Source organism: Octopus sinensis, linkage group LG2, assembly GCF_006345805.1.
Source record: "Octopus sinensis linkage group LG2, ASM634580v1, whole genome shotgun sequence".
NCBI classification, from domain to species: domain Eukaryota; kingdom Metazoa; phylum Mollusca; class Cephalopoda; order Octopoda; family Octopodidae; genus Octopus; species Octopus sinensis.
Genome location: NC_042998.1, coordinates 55,953,014 through 55,973,333, shown reverse-complemented (window position 1 = coordinate 55,973,333; position 20,320 = coordinate 55,953,014). Strand labels below are relative to the sequence as shown.

At 32.4% G+C, this 20,320-nt stretch overlaps 1 protein-coding gene across 17 annotated transcripts in view; it reads right to left on the bottom strand.

Annotated features, from left to right (window-relative positions):
- The window catches only part of LOC115223710 (collagen alpha-1(XXV) chain), a 242,380-nt gene that overhangs the window by 171,694 nt on the left and 50,366 nt on the right, over window positions 1-20,320 (bottom strand). For all 17 annotated transcript variants that reach the window (XM_036513374.1, XM_036513405.1, XM_029794403.2 and 14 more), the window contains exon 2: window positions 11,717-11,786. In XM_036513374.1, the coding sequence (XP_036369267.1) occupies window positions 11,717-11,786 (70 nt within the window). The remainder of the gene's footprint in view (window positions 1-11,716; window positions 11,787-20,320) is intronic.

Sequence of the window (20,320 nt, the reverse complement as noted above, 5' to 3'; positions counted from 1 at the left end):
AGAGATGAAATCCATCTTAAAGACAACCAAAAAGGTTTTATTATTCAGTGGTTGAGTTTAATGATAATTCACTTCAAACAGGACTGTACCATTGAAAAATTTTATAAAGTATTATGTGTAAATTTATATTTTAGAACACTAATAGATAATACTTATATAACTTCAATAGTAACCAAGGGCATAATTAGGCTTCTCTTTAATGGAAATTCATAGAATTTTAAAAACATTATTATATTTAACTGGATAATGTACATACTAAATTAACAATGAACTTTGGTAGTTCTAATAATTCATTTGATAAATTTCTTTTATTTGAAATGAAATAAACTTTGTTATTTATCACCACATATCTAAATATTTCTCATGAGTGTGAAAGTATAGTTTACAAATAGAACCTCCATATGTACTTAATCTAGCGAATGTTTTTTCAAAGAATTACCATTTATCTAATAGGCAAAGTACAGTTGGATTTAAAAGCAATTTATAAGAGATGGTTGAGTGATTTCTGAATGTGTTTAAATTAGAAGCTTAAGTACTAAGCAAATTTAATCTAAAAATATTTCGAATTGAAAATGAGAATATTTTTTAAATGTTTATACAGGAAACTTTTTATGCTAATTCTAAAGAGTTTATTTATCAATTTACATGTTTATTGAACTTCACATTTTGTTGATAATATTTCTTTTATTAAACATGTTATATTTAATTTTTGGTTTTAAGAGTGGTTCAGTGTAAAATAAGCTACATTTATTCTTATACATTTATTCACAACCACATCCACAGTGCAACATTGTTACTTTTCCCCAACAGGCCCTACTCTATTTAATATTATTCCAAACCAAATCAAAGAAGAAAAGGATCCTATAACCTTCAAATAATATCTGGATAAATCATTCACACCTGGATACATCTCAGTCAATAACTTCCTCCCAACATATCAAAGATCATGTGTGTGTGTGTGCACACACACGCATGCATGTATATTTAAATTTACTTAGAAATTAGAAATGGTAACAATGTTGGGTGTCAGCAGTATAAAAGAATCTAACTGTACAAATATTTTAAATACTTGCTTTGTTGACAATTTGCAGATACTGAAATTTGCAAAAATATTGTTAGTAGCAAAAATTGAGTGGAAAACATGAATTTAAAGGATATATCCCTACATTTTCTGTAGAAATTATGATTACCTATAAAGAAATAGACATGGAATACTTAATATAATTTCTAACAGTACAGGTGGAGATTTATGGCAAATATATTTCTTTGCTGTTTAGAATATAGACCAGAGTAGAATTTGATGGCTATCTGAAGTTAATCATTTGAAATAGTTAAATAATTTTCAGCATCTATAGAATTCTGTTATGAGATATTTATGAGAGAACACAACTATTACATTGTAGTATAACCAGTGAATTAATGTACTTTATATGAAATGAAGTATTTCAATATTATGCACACAAAAGAAAAATATCATGCAGCTGCTGTAAATATATACTTTTGCAATTATATACTTTTGCAATAAAGATGTACAAAGTAAGTTGTAAAAACTTTACTTCTAAACCTGAAATGATAAATAAATAATATCACCACATACCTGTAAATTACAGCAATCAAGGTACTCCATGTAATCAATAATTTAGACATTACCTTTGTCATGTTGAAAGAAGAATATAGAGAAAAACAGAAGTAATTGAAATTGAATGTCTCCCAAAACAATAGAGTTATGTATGAAACATTTAGGCTACAAAATGTATCCATAAATTCTATTGTAATAATCCAGTATCGTATCGATTGGTAAATCCTTTGATATTTTTTCAAGTTTATATCAGATAAACAGAATATATTAAAATTGCATCAAAACTAAGAAATAATTTCTTAGAATTATTCCAGTTTCAATTAGTTGGTACTCCTAGACATCTTTGTAAACATCCTGAATTCTGATAATCCAATATTCAATTTAAGTTTAATATGAATTGTGATGATATTCCAAACATGAAAATGCATTAAAAACAGTCCATTGAGTACTCCAGTATCAAATTTCATTCATCTGTAAATCCAATTTATTCCAGTTCCATTAGTTCACAAATAACATACTCTTCTTTATACTGTCAGCTTTGTAATATACAGAATGGGAAGAATCAAAGGCTCTTGATACAACCAAAAAAAAAACTTCATTGCCTCAACAAATTGAAAGTGATATGTACTAAAAACAAAGCATGCTAACAAAGTATTTTCTAAATTTTCAGTTAATGCTTTTCATTTGAGAGAAAAGCTTTTCTAACAACAAAAGGTACCAATTTTAAATAATTGTTTAAAATTAATTGTAATAGAATATTTTGTAGATTTCAATAAACTTTACTTTTGATTATCGATTGAAAAATAATAAGGTAAATGATCATTATAAGGTTTAATTTAACTGACAGGGAATATTTGTAGAAAGATAAATCTTGAGAAATTGAATGTTAACTGATATTTTTTTTATTTTCAGGACCTTATATCAACGATATCAACTTAGCAAAAGGAATGAAATAATTATAATCAATGTTTTTACAGGTATCATATTTTTGCCCTAAGTGACAAAATTTGTAGATCGCTTGAGATTAAAACTTAACAAAATTACATTTTGATTAATGAAAATCAAAATGCATATCAATAATTTACAAATAGTAAGCATTCCATTATAAAAGTTTTTGACACTAATCTTTTATAACATTAAAATTCAAAGTCTGTTGCTTGTGTTTTCCATGGTTTTAACAAAATCATTTTGAATAATACACTCTTAAACATACAAGTTTTACCTAAAATAAGTTCTAGTACATTTCTGGTCCTTGTGACCCTCACAATAATTTTGTTTCTTACAATATCAACACAGAAAAAGTGATTTTGATCCATTTATGTATGATGACAACACACATTCATCAACAATATAATAAGAAAGGGAGAAACCATGTCATTTGAATCTGCATTCTGTCTTTGAGAGGAAGAGAAATAGGTAGATAGATAAATAGATATATTTTCCTTTTTCCTCACTTCTGAAAATTTTCAACATAGAAGAGTGATTTACAGCTATTTATGAAAAGAAGACATTCATGTATGACTTCACCCCACTCCATACCCACATACTCATTTACTCACCAATAAGCACACATGCATATATCAGTAGAGAAAGAGAGGTAGATAGACATATATTTGCTTTTTTTCTTCAACAAAAACTTTCACACAAACACAAATGAGGCCGTTCCAGTGCCGCTGGACTGGCTCCTGTACAGGTGGCATGTAAAAAACACCATTTGAGCGTGGCTGTTACCAGTACCACCTGACTGGCCCTCGTGCCAGTGGCACATAAAAAGCACCCACTACACTCTCAGAGTGGTTGGCGTTAGGAAGGGCATCCAGCTGTAGAAACTCTGCCAGATCAAGATTGGAGCCTGGTGCAGCCATCTGGTTTGCCAGACCTCAGTCAAATCGTCCAAACCATCCTAGCATGGAAAGCGGACGTTAAACGATGATGATGATGAGGATGAATTTCATTTTTACCCATTGATCATAATCACTTATTTTAAAATAAGAGATGGTGTTTCTTTGTTTCCATGGCCCCATGAAAGTGAAAGTATTTACTTACTCAAAAATAGATGTTCACCAGCTCAAAAAGAGAAAGGGTAAAGCTTTGCCGAAGAAATGTTTCTATGCACTGTTAATTTAATGTTCACTATGCTTGATGATTTGCACTTGAGATAGTTTTCCTTAATAAACTGTGTTTGCAATGACAATTTCTTGTGATAAAAGCTCTTTTGGTTCATCTTCACAAGTGAACATGCATGATGCAGGACTTCACTAAACTTTACATTCTCACCACAACTTGTACAACTTATAAAACTTGCAAGATCATGGGAGTGGATGCAGTCATTGATTCTGCTGTGGAAGTCTTCTCTACTCTTGTAGACATCTGGAGACATTTTGACTCGTATGCTTATTATCATTGATAGGAAGCAGGGTTGTGTATAGTTGCTGGAGATATTGACCTCACAAACTAGCTGGGTCCAGCAACAAGAATCTTAAGTAGGTGTGTGATTCTTCTTTAGTCTATGTATTACTAGTGTCCTGGAAACTATTTGCAATCTATTTTCATGGATGTAGTATATTGCACCACATTCCCATAAGTGCATTTTAACATGTTCCCATGGTGTTTCTTCTCTATGTTGAAACGAGATTGCATTTTTCTGATATAGTTCAGTAGACTGCATTCCAACATTCTGCTGGATTTTTCTGTAAGTCATCTTAATTCCTAATTCTTACCGTGCTGTGTGTTGTTTTAGTTTTTGTCAACTCTGTGATGTCTGTCATGACTTGGTGGGTTTTCATTTTACACATGACATATAAACATATTGTGATCACTATTTTGCTTCAACCAACCCTGCCTTATGTAACAATATCCAAAATCAAATCAATGAAGTAAAAACCTCCACAAATTTCAAACAGTATCTGGACAAATTCCTCCAAAGAAAACCAAATAAAGCACCTATGCCTGGGTATGCATGCTTCAGTCAACAACAACTCCCTACTTGAGGGGGCTCTGGTGACAAAATATAACCATGGAAAATAAAAAGATAATTTTGACTGCTAAACAGAGATTGTTTTCTACATTGGTTGGAAAGAAACCAGGAGATAAACTGCTCAGATTCACACACATCTAGCTTTTCTAAAAATGCTGTGTCACCCAAACAGATTACGTAACTAGCTTGGCAATACGTAGATTTGTCACATACACATATGAATTAAAGGCCATCTCAAATTACAAATGGATTTGTCATTCATGCAGACACCATTAATCTGTCACATATAAACATGCATACATCTTTACTACACATAAGCATGAAATATTTATGTTAAAAATATATGAGCTTTCTTCATTACTGTAATTCATTCTAGATTCATCGTATTCCAGTTACTTCATTATCAAAAATAAAATATCTAAAACTACAAGAATATATTTTGTTTTCTCCATGAACTAACAACCATTATCTTACATGTTTATTACTAAATACTGGCAGAAAACCCACCCTCCAGGTGGTTTTCTGTTAGTCACTAAATATTTACACATTTAATTACCTGTTTGATTCATTTTTCTAATATGTCACATATTATTTTCCTATGTATCTTCCAGTCATCTAACAACAGTCATTAAATCAGTAAATATTTCTTTCATTATTTTATCAGTCTTAATCTCTTGCTTAGGAAAAAACTCAAAGGTAGCCCATCCTCTATATAACCTCTGTGTGGTAGAAATAGCAGGGATTACATGAGTATATTCAAAGGCCCATAGCATACCCAAGATCCATATCAACAAATTCACCTCTGATATTTTTTAAAAATTATGCCCATATCTCTAGAAAATTTCATTCCATTTAAAAAAAATATTGTTTTAACAAATTTCAGAAAGGCAGTTTTCTGCTAGTTGCTAAATAATATTTACACTTACAATTTCCTGTTTGTGTAATTTTTCTGGTATGTTATGGTTAATTTCCCTTTGTATCCTAAATTCATCTGATAACACTCATTCAGTAGCCACATAAATGTCCTCAATTTATCATGTATATATATATATCAGAAGATTTTTTTAAACTTTGCATGATAGAGAATTGGAATGCACACATGGTATGTACAGGAAAAAATCATATTGAGAAACTTAATGTAGGTTGAAATACATATGATTGTATAATATATTATTTGTTCTGCATTACTTTTCCATTGACATATATATTTATAATCTATATAAACACACAGTTTATGTACAGAGATAGGAAATGATATTTTTTGTATTCCCATTCATATGAACTATGATAACATGAACAGTGATTTCAGCAAAGGAATTAACTATCAGAAGTATATAACAGGTTACATGCTATACTCAAGTGAGTGAGTGAGTAAGTGTGTGTGTGTGTGTGTGTGTGTTAGAGAGAGAGAGAGAGAGAGAGAGAGAGAGAGAGAGCGAGAGAGAGAGTGTGTTTCCTCTCTCTCTCTCTCTAACACACACACAATTAGTTCTTTATACTTGAAATTTTCAATAATAAAAGATATTCAACAACCACATTTTGATAAAAATATATTAAAATTACAATTTTTAGTAATTTTCCAGATAGTGTAGAATTTGATAACAGCTTCCTTCTAGTAAAAGTTACATACTCCAATTTTATAGATAAGCAGCTTTCTTTACTATAGTATGGATGTATATATACAGTATTTACACATTATTTAAAGAATGATGTAAATATTAATGAAAAGCTGCTGCTCTTTAAATGAAGTTCACTGAGTTGTGGATACTCCCCAGTTGTTAAGTGAAATGCAGTGAACAAATAAGTGATCCATTGGAAATGAAATCTGTAACCAATGGCTGCTATTCTTCACAAATTGTAATATAAAATCAAAGGCATATAAATCATGAGCTTTATGCACATACATAAATACATACATTCATTTTGATAATTCTGACATCCATTTTTCCATGCTAGCTTTGTTCAGACAAATATGTAACATACAACCTTCCATCCCCTCACGTGAATAACCATGGCCATATGGTTAAGAAGTAGGCATCACACCCAAATGGTTCTGAATTTGAGCCCATTTCGTTACAGCTTAAGCAAGTGTAGTGTAGTTATGTGAATAGAAAATGTGTGAGTATAAACACACACACACACATACATGTGTGTGTGTATCTGAGAATAACTGTGTAAAGTGGTGCATTGGGTAATGTCCCTTCACATCTAAAGGCAATTTGGTAAATAAATTTTGATAGTACCATACCGAAATTGATATGATTTACTAAAACCTTTGAAAGCAATTCCCTTGGTAAGGCTGTGTTTCAATGACTGAAGTGAATAAAAGAATTTTAGATAACAAATTTTTACTTTCTTATTCTTTAGTTACAGTTCTGTTAGGTCTGAAATAGTTTGTATTCATGTACTTTATCCAATACAACACAATAAATGTAAGTATTTGAATAGATGACTTAAGAGCCATCATGACCATACTTGCTTCAATAACAAAACTATTAAAGAACAACAATAATACTTCTACATCTAAAGAGCAAGAACAAAACACCTGAAATTAAAATCTTTATGATTTTAAATGCAGTAATATCTCTTAAATAATCTATTTAAAATATCCAGAGAGATAGTTAAGTGAATTTAAATTTTTACATATTGTGATTCTACTTTTTTCAACATCATCAATTTTTAAGTAATGTGTGTGTGTTTGTGTGTGTGTGTGTTTGTGTGTGTGTGTGTTTGTGCTTGTGCGCACACACACATAATGGGAAATACACAAATTGTAGGAAATAAATTACTAGATATGTTAATGACTGATGGAAACAATTATCTTTCATATCAGATCACATTTGTATATGATTTATATTTATAGGCTTAATGGTAGAAGTAAAAGTATTTCCTAAATATCTACTTTATTGTAATTAAAATGAAAGTGTTTTGCATCATTTTTGTAAAATGTAGCATTATATAGGTTTGTTTTAAATCTTTGTACAAAAAAAGTATTCGTATTTCTATTCCAGCATTTTAAAATTATTTTAAAACAAAGTCATTTGTTGCTATTTGACTACTCAAATTACAACTATTTTCTTACAGAAAATTCAAGTGTGATACTATGTTGTGAGTATATTTTGAAAATATTTGCTGAATTTTAATGTTTATAAGGACAATGAAGCAAAATCTGTAATTGGTATTTAGAATCTTAACTTTTGTTAATTATATATTTCATACAGAAGTTATACATTGTATGTTTCTGATAGAGCTTAGCTGTCTTGGTCATTATCATAATTTTAACTTCAAATTTTCCATGATTGCATGGGTCAGAATAAAGTATAGTGGAGCAGAATTTTCTATAGGTGCATGGCCATTGGGTCACCAACCTCACTTGTCTTCATATGAGGTAATAATCTCTCAGTCTATGAAATAAACAGTTTGGACTTGTTTATGTGGGGAACTAGAAATAAAGCCATAACATGGACAAGACTGCTCCTTACAAAGATGACCCAACATGCTAAGACATGTCAAAAAGCTCGGACATGCTTTTGTGCTGGACTGAAAGCATACACCATCATTAAAGTCATTGTTTATAATCAGCATGTGGAGGAAAGGGAAACATGAGCTCACTCACACAAGCACACAAACACACAATAAGCTCCTTACAGTTACATCTACCAAACCCACTCACAAGACAATGCCCAGTGCAGGGCTATTACAGAAAAGACTTGCCCAAACTTGATATCACATGATTGGAAAGTGAACTTGTTCCCAAAACAAACATGACTGTGCCAATACATATACACAGGCATGATTGTATGGTTAAGAACTTTGTTTCCCAAAATCATAGTTTCAGATTCAGTCAAAAAGTGTAGGACCTGGGGTAAGTAATTTCCACTAGAGACCAGGACCAACCAAAGCCTTTATAGTAGAATAGGTAGACTGAATCTGGAAGAAGATTGATACGATATATACATGAGTTTGGAGGGATATATTACCTGGGCAGATACCAAGGTGGCTCTCAGTTAAGGTCCAGTTTACAGCTAACCATATCAATCAGTATTTAACATCTATGACTACTATTAGTTGTCAATAACTCTGTGAATTCTTCCAATGGCTAATTCTGTGTTTACTTCACTGGATGGTAATATCATCAGGAGTATATATTAGTAATAATTATAAAGAATATGGAGACGTGTTCATACCCTAAATTTATCTTCTCTTATTTTAGAATGAATACAGCATATTATGACCTACATGCGTTTCCACTGCACAGACTACTGGCAGTTGCAGATGCAACATATGTGTAGGTCATGATAATATGCTGTATAAAATTGTAAAATAAGATCATGAACTTGAAGAGAAGAAAGAATAAAGAAAAAAAAATGACCTCACTCCAAGGAACACTAGAAAACCTAACCGAACAAAATGATCAAATCAAGGAGAAAGTTGTACATGAATAGTGGAAGTGGAAATGATAAAACAGACCAAAGAGGGAAATAACCACACCAAAAACTGGGCATAGACTAACAACAAATTTATAACATTTCACACTGTCTGTACTACTATGCAATCCAGTAGGAAGAAATCTATTTCTACACTAAAGAGAAAACATCAGCTAACAAATTACAGAATCAAAACTGAAGGATTAGCCACATCATTATCAACTGTGATAGAATATTCCCTACATATTAAGCTTTCCATAAAGCAGTATAGTAACAAGCAAATCAATCTGGAAGAGAGAAAGTGGGGAAAAATAACAGCAAATACAAGATGAATATATTGAAACTGAGGGATTAAAATAACATTAATGAAACCTAAGAATATAAATAGTAACTAAATTAAAACATAACTGACCAGATATTGTTGCTTGGAATAAAATAAAAAAAACATGCCCTGTTGTAGAATTCAGTATGTAGTAAACAGTATGAAAAATACAAGAGAAGAAGGACATCTATGAAACAGTGAAGAGGATTCTGCAAATCCAGTACTCAAAATACACACTGCTCTGAGAGACGTTCATGATATCTGGGGCAATACAAATTTGAAAGACCTTCTTAAAAACAGAAATGGTTGTGCAAAGGATGATGATGTGAGCATCTTTCTTTGATTGCATTTCTTTTACAATCTTGCCGGCAAGTAGGTGACTTCTTATAAACTTTAAGATGCTAATCAGAAAGAAACAATTAATGAATGAATGAAGTATGCACAGACATATTTTCTCCTTCAGCTGTTTATTGAAATGATATAACAGCAGTCACTCCTTTAATGTTGAGATCTTTAATGGTTAGACAGACCTGTTCTGGACCCACAAGCTGTAACAATGATGGTTGCATCTCACCTAGTGTCTTCTCCAGTTTTCTGGTTATTCTTTCAATATCCAACATGTGAAGACCTTCTTCACACAAATGGTATAGTCAGCAATAAAATCCTCCAAATTTGATCTATCACTTCTCCAAAGTGATTTTCATCTGATCCTCAACTGTGGTAGCTGGCCATACACTACTCTACAAGGTAACCGAATGTTAGGATCCTAATGTGTGTTCCAACCACTGCAAATGAAATCCAATACTTATGCAGTTTGTCACTGTAAGTATTTGAATGTGAAGTACCTGCTCATGCTGGGTAATTTCCAGGATGTACGGGAGGCAGCTCATGTGTAAGTATACCATGCTATGACTATGGAAGTCAAGTTTTGCGGCTACAGAAGAAGGCTGTCAAACAGATCACTTGGAATATGGTAAACTCTATGGAGGAATGAAAACTCTTATTCTGAAAGACTTTGCATCAAAGTCCTCAAAGAGAAACTGATGCTTATTTAATGCAGCCCTGGATATTGTTGTCAACACAGCCATCCTCAGAAAGAATGCTCTCCAGATATTTAAAAGATAGTATTACAGACAGCTATTTATTGCCACACTTGTTTTGATGGTGTTGGCACTCCTATTGCAGCTGAATGCCTCTAATATTAATGGGTTTCCATGTAACCTGAAATCCATTCTACCCCATTGCTCTCTTCAATCTTGCAGTAGATATAACACACAAAAACTATGTTAAAGGGACCAGTACTAGTTCATGCTCTTATATTGCCCCTGTGCATACAAAGAAAGTGGAGTGTGCACCAGAATCGTGTTTAAGCAGGGTGTTAAAATGTACAGCCTACCTCTACATGCGTTCATTCATGACTACTTTGTTGGTGTTGTCTAAGATCCAATGAAAAAGTGTTTTTTGGGATTGAAGACTAGGCCTTTCTCTAAATTTAATTTAAATACAGAACAAATGTACATACATTCTTCAGTATCTGAATGCAAATTTCCTTTAAAAGATTATTTAAATATTAACTTTTAAAAAACTATTTAGGGGTACTACATTAAGTCGACATTCTCCGAGGAGCACTTAGCCTGGCAGGCAGTGTCTCATTTGAATACTAACTTTGTAACATGAAACCAGCTAAGTTAATTCTTTTTTTTTTCTAAATAAAATCAACAATTTCTTTTTCTTATTCTATGTATTACTAATCTCAGAGGGATTTGAAGAGACTTATTGTCATCAGACAATATAGTTTGAATATATTAATGGGTGGCACAATGGCATTCACATTTTAAGATTTTCCATCATTACACAAACAAATAAAAAAAAGTACAAGTATTCTATATGTATATGGGTGTGTGTGAAAGAGAGAAAATGTGTGTGTAAATATATATACAACCAAGGTGCCACATAAGAGCTGGTGCCATGTAAAAAGCATCCAGTACACTTTGTAAAGTGGTTGGTGTTAGGAAGGATATCTAGCTGTAGAAACCAAGTGAAAATAGACTATGGAACCAGGTGTGGTCCCTGGCCTTGACAGTTTCTGTCAAGCCAGCATGGAAAACAGGTGTTAAATGATGATGATGATGATGATGATGATGATGATACACATATATGAATATGCATGTGCATTATTAATAAAAAAAATTCATAAATATACTGAAGACTTTAAGAATTGTAGAAATTGTGAGATGAACAGAAATTCAGAGATGACTGTTCGAACAGATTTGTATACACATATACAGAATGAAATATTGTGAATGCTGAAAAAAAAAAAACTTTTCTAATGTAAGCTCCTCATAAATTACTGCAAAAAGAAAACATTTTGATTAATTATCTCTTCTTTCACACAAATGAATTTGTCATACCTGGTGGGCAGTCACAGACCGTTTGTCTGCGGAATCTTATAGGTTCATAGATAATATCTTCTTTTTTAATCTGAAATTATATATAAAAAAAAAGAATGAGCCATAGAAAGATAATAGTAATGATTTAATGTGGTAAGTATTAGTTGCTTTATTTAATACATTAAACTAATGGTTTCTTTTGGATAAGCATTAGATGTCTTTGTTTTTTTAATGGCTTACTGAATAGATTTTTTTATGTTTTTGTGGTATTATTTTATCAAACCTAAAGAGAAATATAATGGTAGCCAAGTAGATTGTGACATATAAAAATTCAAAACAGTGAGGCACCAAACTAGAAGCCTTTGCTAATCTACATAGTTTCTCAACTTTGACACTCCAAACAACAATAACAACTGAAAATAAAATGTAATAACTAAGACTATTAATAATTGTTTCGAAGGGATTGAAGATGTGGCTGATTTCAACAGAATTTGAATCCAGAATGTAAAGAGCTGGAGAAAAATACTGCAAATCTATTTTTCTCATGCTTTAAACATTCTGCCAGCTCACCAAAATAACATATTCATGCTATGAAACTCATCTAGTTCATGTCCACAAAAGATTTTTGAAGCTATGGACACATAAGAGGTGCAGCAACATCAAAGGAAGATTAACTGGGAAGATGGCTTTCATGTGCAGCAAATGCACAGGGGCAATAAACACCACAGATGCTCAGAATAAATAAATAAACATCCGTGCTTTAAATGAGTAAGTTCAGAATGCAAATTTTCTGTAATAAATCTCATTTAGATTTCAGTTTGTCTATGTAATATCACTCAAGCTGATAATTGTCATTATAATAGTAGTAAGTAATAGTCTAATAACAACAACTAATGAATAATGATACATACATACTAACTAATATTATTAAACTCATCTTAATTAGTCACAAAATAATCGTCTACGTTCTTTGCAATTCAAAAACCTTTTTGCATATGTGAATCAAACGAGTTTTATAATGAATATAAATCAGTTATTCATATGAGAAAATCACTCAACATAGTTTGGTTGTTATCATTTTCATAAGCTCTGTGGGTGCGAATTTTGTATACATTGTTGGGAAAGAAAAAGAGTCAAGATTAAATGCAAGGTATAAATAATTGAGTTTTTAAATGTCTGAAATAACAAGTAATTAAAAATGTGACATTTCATGTGAAACAACCTAATAATACCCACACTGCAACATTGTTACTATAATATACTATAATAGTATATTCTATAACAACAAATAAAACAATATTTACTAATACTACCAGGTGGTAACGATATGAATAAGGGATTTATTACATTCATTATAAAACTCATTCGATTCACATGTACAAAAAGGTTTTTGAATTGCAAAGAAAGTAGACGATTATTTCGTGACTAATTAAGAACGTTCGTCCTTACACACGCGCACAAATATGTACATACATATAAATTTACGCATACATATGTACATATACATACAAATACATGTATATATACAAATCTATGTACATATGCATAAAACACACACACACATTACTGTGGCTGTAAATTCTGTAAATGTAATAAGCTTCTGATTAGAATACTTTAAAAATTAAAACAAAAATGTCGTAGATTCTTAAAATGTTTAAGTTTCAAAATCTGTGACAGCAACAAAAAGGATCCGAAAGAATTTATATTCACCATAAAGCTTGTCTAATTGAAGTTACTAAACGTTTTCGAATTTTTGAAAGAAGCAGACGATTGTTCTGTGACGTCATTCGTCATTAAGAACGCTCGTCCACATACAGTATTTTTTATGGTGTGATTTTTAAATCTTGGACGAGCGTTCTTAATGACGAATGACGTCACAGAACAATCGTCTGCTTCTTTCAATATATATGTGTGTGTGTGTGTGTGTAATACTGCAGCTGCAAGTCCCCTAAACTTAAGGAGTTTATAAGTCCCCTAAACTTAAGGAGTTTCTAACAGAAAGACTTTTGTTAAAAAATTATAACAACGATTTTGTTAATTCTTGATCTCTGATATTTTTTTGTCTTTTGGTATACATAAAAATCTGGACACCATAAAAAAAAATGAGCATGATAAAAATATACATAAATAAATAAATACGCGCTTAAAAAAGTTACTTCAGAACGAAAATTTTCTGTAATTAATCTATTTTAGATGTTAGCTTTTATATCATCCAAATCAATATTCTGTAGCAGTGATATTAGTTGAACATGAACATTATTATAACAGTTTAAATAGTATATTCTATTACAACAATAACAAATAAATAATGGCAAATATTAATTAGTACTACAAGATAGTAATACAAAGAAATAATGTATGGCAAATATTAATTAGTACTACAAGATAGTAATACAAAGAAATAATGTATACGCTCCATAACGCTCGTCTGATTCACGTCTATAAAAAAGGTATTGAATTGCGAAGGAAGTAGACTATCATTTCGTGATAATTTAAGAAACGTTTTATAACTAGTACCGCAGAGAAAAACTACGTATACGATATATGTAAACGATATGTGTGTGTGTATGTGGGTGTGTGTGTGGAAAGAAAGGCGGTGTTTTGCGGTGGTTCCAAAAGAAGTCTTACTAAAAACGAATATGAAAAAAAAAAACAAAAAAACTGTGCAAACGAACGGGTGGGGAGAGAGAGAGGACATTCGGAAAATTCACAAGATCCGATTCTTTTTCTCAGAACTTTTAGGAAAATGGATATCTTTTATTGAAATTTTACAGAAATACCTTTCAAACGGCATAGATTACGATTATAAAGAAATCTGTGGGGAAAATATTTTCCTGAAAGTTATGAGGAAAAAAATCGGTTCGTGTGAATTTTCCGAAAGTCCTCTCGCCACTCACCCACCTCCATTCGTTTACGCAAATTTTTGTTCTCATATTCGTTCTCTACACGTTCTTTTACACCTAGTAGACTGGTTTGTTTCGTTTTGGTGCCCGGACGCTAAACTAAATCCTGAAAGTCAGGGAAAAAACGGATCGTGTGAACTTTTTGAGTCCTCTCCCCACCCCTTTAGAAAGCATTTTCTCCTCAAATTTCCTTATTACCGTAATCTACGTTGTTTGAAAGGTGTTTCTGTAAAATTTCATGAAAAGATATCAATTTTCCTGAAAGTTATGAGGAAAAAAATCAGATCGTGTGAATTTTCCGAAAGTCTTCTCCTTGCGCAAATTTTTGTTACCATATTCGTTTTCTGCACGTTATTTTACACCTAGTAGACTGGGGTGTTTTTCGTTTTGGTGACCGGGCGCTAAACTAGATCTTGAAAGTTATGTAAAAAAAAAAAATCGTGTAAACTTTCCGACAGTCCTCTCCCCACCCCTTCGGAAAACATTTTCCCCATAAATTTCTTAATAATTGTAATCTTATGCAGTTTGAAAGGTATTTCTGTAAAATTTCATTAAAAGATATCCATTTTCCTGAAACGGATCTTATGAATTTTCCGAAATTCTCTCCTCGCCCCTTCGGAAAGCATTTCCCCCAGAAATTTCTTTATAATCGTAATCTGTGTCATTTGAACGGTATTTATATAAAATTTCATCAATATATATCTATTTTCCTAAAAGTTATGAGGGGGAAAAAACGGATTTTGTGAATTTTCTGAGAGTCCTTCCTCCCACCGTTCGTCGCGCCATTTTTTTCCTATTCGTTCTCTACATATTTTCTTACACGCAGGAGGCTGTCTTTTTTTTTCCGTTAACGGATCTCAACTTGTATATTGACCACAGAATCGTTAGCACGCTGGGCAAAATGTTTTGCGGAATTTAGTCCGTCTTCACGTTCAAATTTCGCCGAGGTCGTCTTTGCCGTTCATCCTTTTGGGATCGATAAAGTTAATACCAGTTGACGGCTAGGGCTGATATAATAATCGACTTGCACCTTTCCCCGAACTTGCTGGAATTGTGCCAAAATTTGAAACCGATATTACCTTTAGTTAAGTAGCAAATACTTGCAATGTAGCTTGGATGGTTAGACACCATTATACGAAATATTTCTATTTACAATATACCAATGTTTCTCAAATTTTTTTTCTTATTTTGTCACACTCTACTTCGATTTCACCAAAATATGTATTTCCTTCCATGATCTGGGAAAGTTAATACATACATACATACATACATACATACATACATACATACATATGTGTGTGTGTGTGTGTGTGTGTGTGTGTGTGGAGGCTTAATGGTTAGGGTGTCAGCATCATGATCGTAAGATTGTGGTTTCGATTCCTGGACCAGGCGGCGCGTTGTGTTCTTGAGCAAAGCACTTCATTTCACATTGCTCCAGTCCACTCAGCTGGCGAAAAATGAGTAACGCTGCGATGGACTGGCGTCCCGTCCAGCTGGGGAACACATACGCTATTGAAACCAGGAAACCGGGCCCATGAGCCTGGCTAGGCTTTAAAAGGGCGCATTTATTATTTTATACACACACACACACACATATATATCAGCGAAATTAATTATTGCTCAGCGCGTTATAGGGAAAGACTTCTTCTCGTTCCCCACCATTTACCCCCAACCCACTTAAAAAAAAATACAATAATGTAATAAACCTTAGTTTCAGTTTCCGTCTACCAAATCCACCTACAAGGCTTTGGTCAGTCCGAGGCTATAGTAGAAGACACTTGCCCAAGGTGGAACTGAACTCGGAACCATGAGGTTAAGAAGCAAGCTTCTTCCCACACAGGAATGCTTGCGCCTATATATCAGTAAATTTTATTGAAAAACCAACAACAAAAACTCCTAATACATCAGGTTATAATAGTTTAATTACCATTATCTAATACATTGTTCAACACTGTTAAACATTTTGTAGTCGTCAGGCCACGATCGTGGGTCAGATAGATGCATTTGATTCAAGGGCGTTTGTTGGGTTCTAATGTCACTCAAATGTTCTGATACTGCCCCAGAATGCAACGGGACTGATAATTCAACTAATAACTTTTCAGATGATGTAAAACTTGCCACCATTAAGAAGATATTTAAACTATTTATCTGTTGTTTTTTATGTGAGCATAGTAGTCTCATTTTCATAAAATGTGCTCAGCAGTCCATATAAGTGCAAATCCCAGCGCTTTATGGGTTAAAAAAGAAGCTTATTAAATTCCTTTTCATTCGGTCACTGGAAATATAAAATAAATGATGAGCGGTACGAACATATATATCTTTAAATATTCCAAAAATTCGATTTGGTATATTACAACAAGGTTAAGTTGCCGTATATGTATGTAAACAACGAACCCTTGTGTAAAACTAACGGATCACATAGACGACATACATCATTCACCGAATTTACAATTTGATCATCATTTTATGTAGGCGACTACTAAAATGAATTACACCGCGTTATAATTATCGTCTGTGGTTCAGTTAAAGACATAATGATACACCCCCACCTTCTGAATTGTAGAGATTCGGAGATTCGACAGGTGTAGTGTAAGTGATAATACTTTGAGTAAATGAGAGATGCTGCGATTCAAGGTTATTAATGGTAATGGCTATATTGGCTTTGGTGTTGATGATGATAAATAGTAGTGGTGGTGAAGATTTAATTAATGACTAATATATATTATATTATTATATTATATTCATTCATTTTATACTCTTTGGAAAATATATATATATATATATTATATATTTATTAATTATATATATTATTAGTTATTTATGTATTGGTTTATTGCTATCACTGTTTGAGTTGCATAATAGTGGTTTTATCTCTAATTCATATTATATATATATATATTGTGTATACACACACCCACACACGAGGTAGATAAAATAATGGAAACAGTGTTAAATTGAAGTTTTATAATTTAATAATGGAGCTGGTCACCTTTGGCTTCAATCACAAATTTAACACACGAGGAATCGATTAATTGACTCATACAGGTATGAATGGTTTGTTAGGGGAAATTTGAGCCATTCTTCAAGTAAAAACCTACTTTAGCTCTTTCAGCAATGATGGCAGAGGGAAGTGGCTTCTCCATTGCTACTCCAAGATAGATCATAAATGTTAAATTATATTGAGATCTGGTGATTTACGGAGCCACCCTAAGTGGTCTGCCTCACTTTTGTACTCTTCTTACAGACTTTTTTGTATAGTATTTGTTTACAAAATTTCACTCACAAATTATTGATCAGTCGAAGACTTGTCCATTGTGCCATGTTGTAGTATTGAAACCAAAACTGTACAATTGTAAAGCAACTTTCTTAAACATTCAGCCATGCCTGCACATATACACACTGCTCCCCCCATATACACATTATCAATATGTATGTAGTGAAGGAAAATACAGGTTGAATAAATCCAGGTTAATACCTCAGTTAACACACAACATGATAAACTTGGCCAACAAAATGTCCATTAAAGAGTATAGTAATCCAAATAGATTATTCATACTTTGTGACAGGTGCCAACTATAAAACTCAAGATATTCAATTGATAGGTAGTTAAATTAATCACAAATATAATAGTAATCAAATAAAGAATGCTCAGGCAGGCAAAGACAGCCTCACTTCCATAGCAAAGCAGGAGACCGAGTCACTGAAAAGGTTATGGGAAAAAAAGAAAAAAGGGGGTTGACTGTTTACCAACAAGTTAAACAAATGAGTAATTAGTTAGTTGGATAAATATTTACCTATATATATTAATTCTGTCTGTTCGGACCCCTGACCCCTGTATCCCAGTCTACATTTGTTCTACATAGACATATTATACCCTTTTTGGAATCAGGATGATCCCGGGATTGAAAATCTTCCTTTTATTTGGTTCTTGAACATCTAACATTGGAATCTGATTTAAAAGTATTTGGGATGCTATTTCTAGCAGGTAAAGCTTGGCTGATTCACAACATCTTGGTCAGAGATCAAGCGGGAGATAAGCGACATTTGCTTCATTAATTTTATGTTGAGATAAGAACTTTGGAACAAAGCGGTCAACAGTTGGAATTCAACTTGGGACTGGAACAACAAAATAGTTGCATTACAGAATTAATTCTCATCCGTCCTTAATGTCTGAGCACACACCACTGGGACATATAGTCATTATAGACATATATAGACATACAGTCATGCTATTCAGCTCTCCTTAGTTTAGCCCTCTGTAGAAGCTAGCTTAAAAGTCTGCATAGAGTGCAACTTTTAAGCTAGATAAAGAAGTGGAATTGAACTAGTACACGTGTTATTGATATTGATGTATTGATTCTCTCAAGACACAACATAATGAAGAATAATATTCATATATTACTATATTTTTTTACATATGTATCAATTAATTCAGTGAACTTTATCCTCTACATATCATGCATGGTGTGCAAGCTTAATCGATCGATCAATTGATCAAGTAATCAACCAGTTTATGAAACAGTCATTTCATGAAACCATTCTCTTTTGAGAATAGTTTTTGAGATGACTGTTCTGAAGTGAATGGTTTCATGAGATTACTTTTCCATAAACTGGCTGATTAATTGATCAATTAATTGACTGATTAAGCATGAAGCCTATGATGATATGTAGTGCATACAGTTCATTGAATCAGTTGAAACATATGTAAATAAGTAAAGTATTATATGAATATCATTCTTTATTTGGTTACTCTGTGTGTGTCTGTATGTATATATATGTATATATATAACGCCATAATGGACCGTTAGCTCCTACACGCATTTTTTCTCTCTCCTTGTTTCTTTTCTGTGTATCTTTCTGTTGAAGAGCGTAGGCTCGAAACGTAAAAGACTTGTTCTATTTCTATTCCTGAGCGCCATACTAATACATTTGTTTGTTTGTACTCCACCTGCCTTCGTCTTTTGTTTATTTTCATAAACCTTCCCGTTATATATATAGTTAATCCAAACATGAACAAAGAAAAAACACAACAACGTGAGGACGTGGAACAAGTACAGTGTAATTGGACGCTCAGGAAAAGAAAGAAAGAAGGAGGATTTAATGTTTCAAGCGGAGCTCTTCGTCAGAAACATAGAAAAAGGAAAGGTCCAAGGAAGGGAAGACGGAGAAAGAAAATCGCCAATGATACACACGCGGACACATAATATATATATATATTTACCCATACACACATGTATATAAACATACACATATATTTCTATGAGTACACACACACACACGCTTGCACATGCATGTGCTTACGTGCACACACACACAATCAACATCCAAAAATACATAGATTTACAGACTGACTTGAGTTTATGCTAGTGTGATTTAACTGAGTGATAAAAAGCCTGGTTTAAAATTTACCCAATTTTTGCCATCATTATGATACCAGTGCAATTTCTTCTACAAAATTAATACAAAGATAAGGTGAACATTTAGAAATGTAACTGTTTTTTTTTTTATAATTTCTATTCTTTGTGAAGAACACATATATTATCGTTTCTTTTCCAATGAGACCTGTTATATTCTAAGAATTCATATAAGATAATCAGTAAAGTTATCTATCACTAATTATAAATGCTGTTTATGTAATTTAGCAGTGATTATATGCACTGTTTCTTTGCTTACATATTCCAGAATGTTTACTGTTCATACAATAATCCATAATATTAAAGTA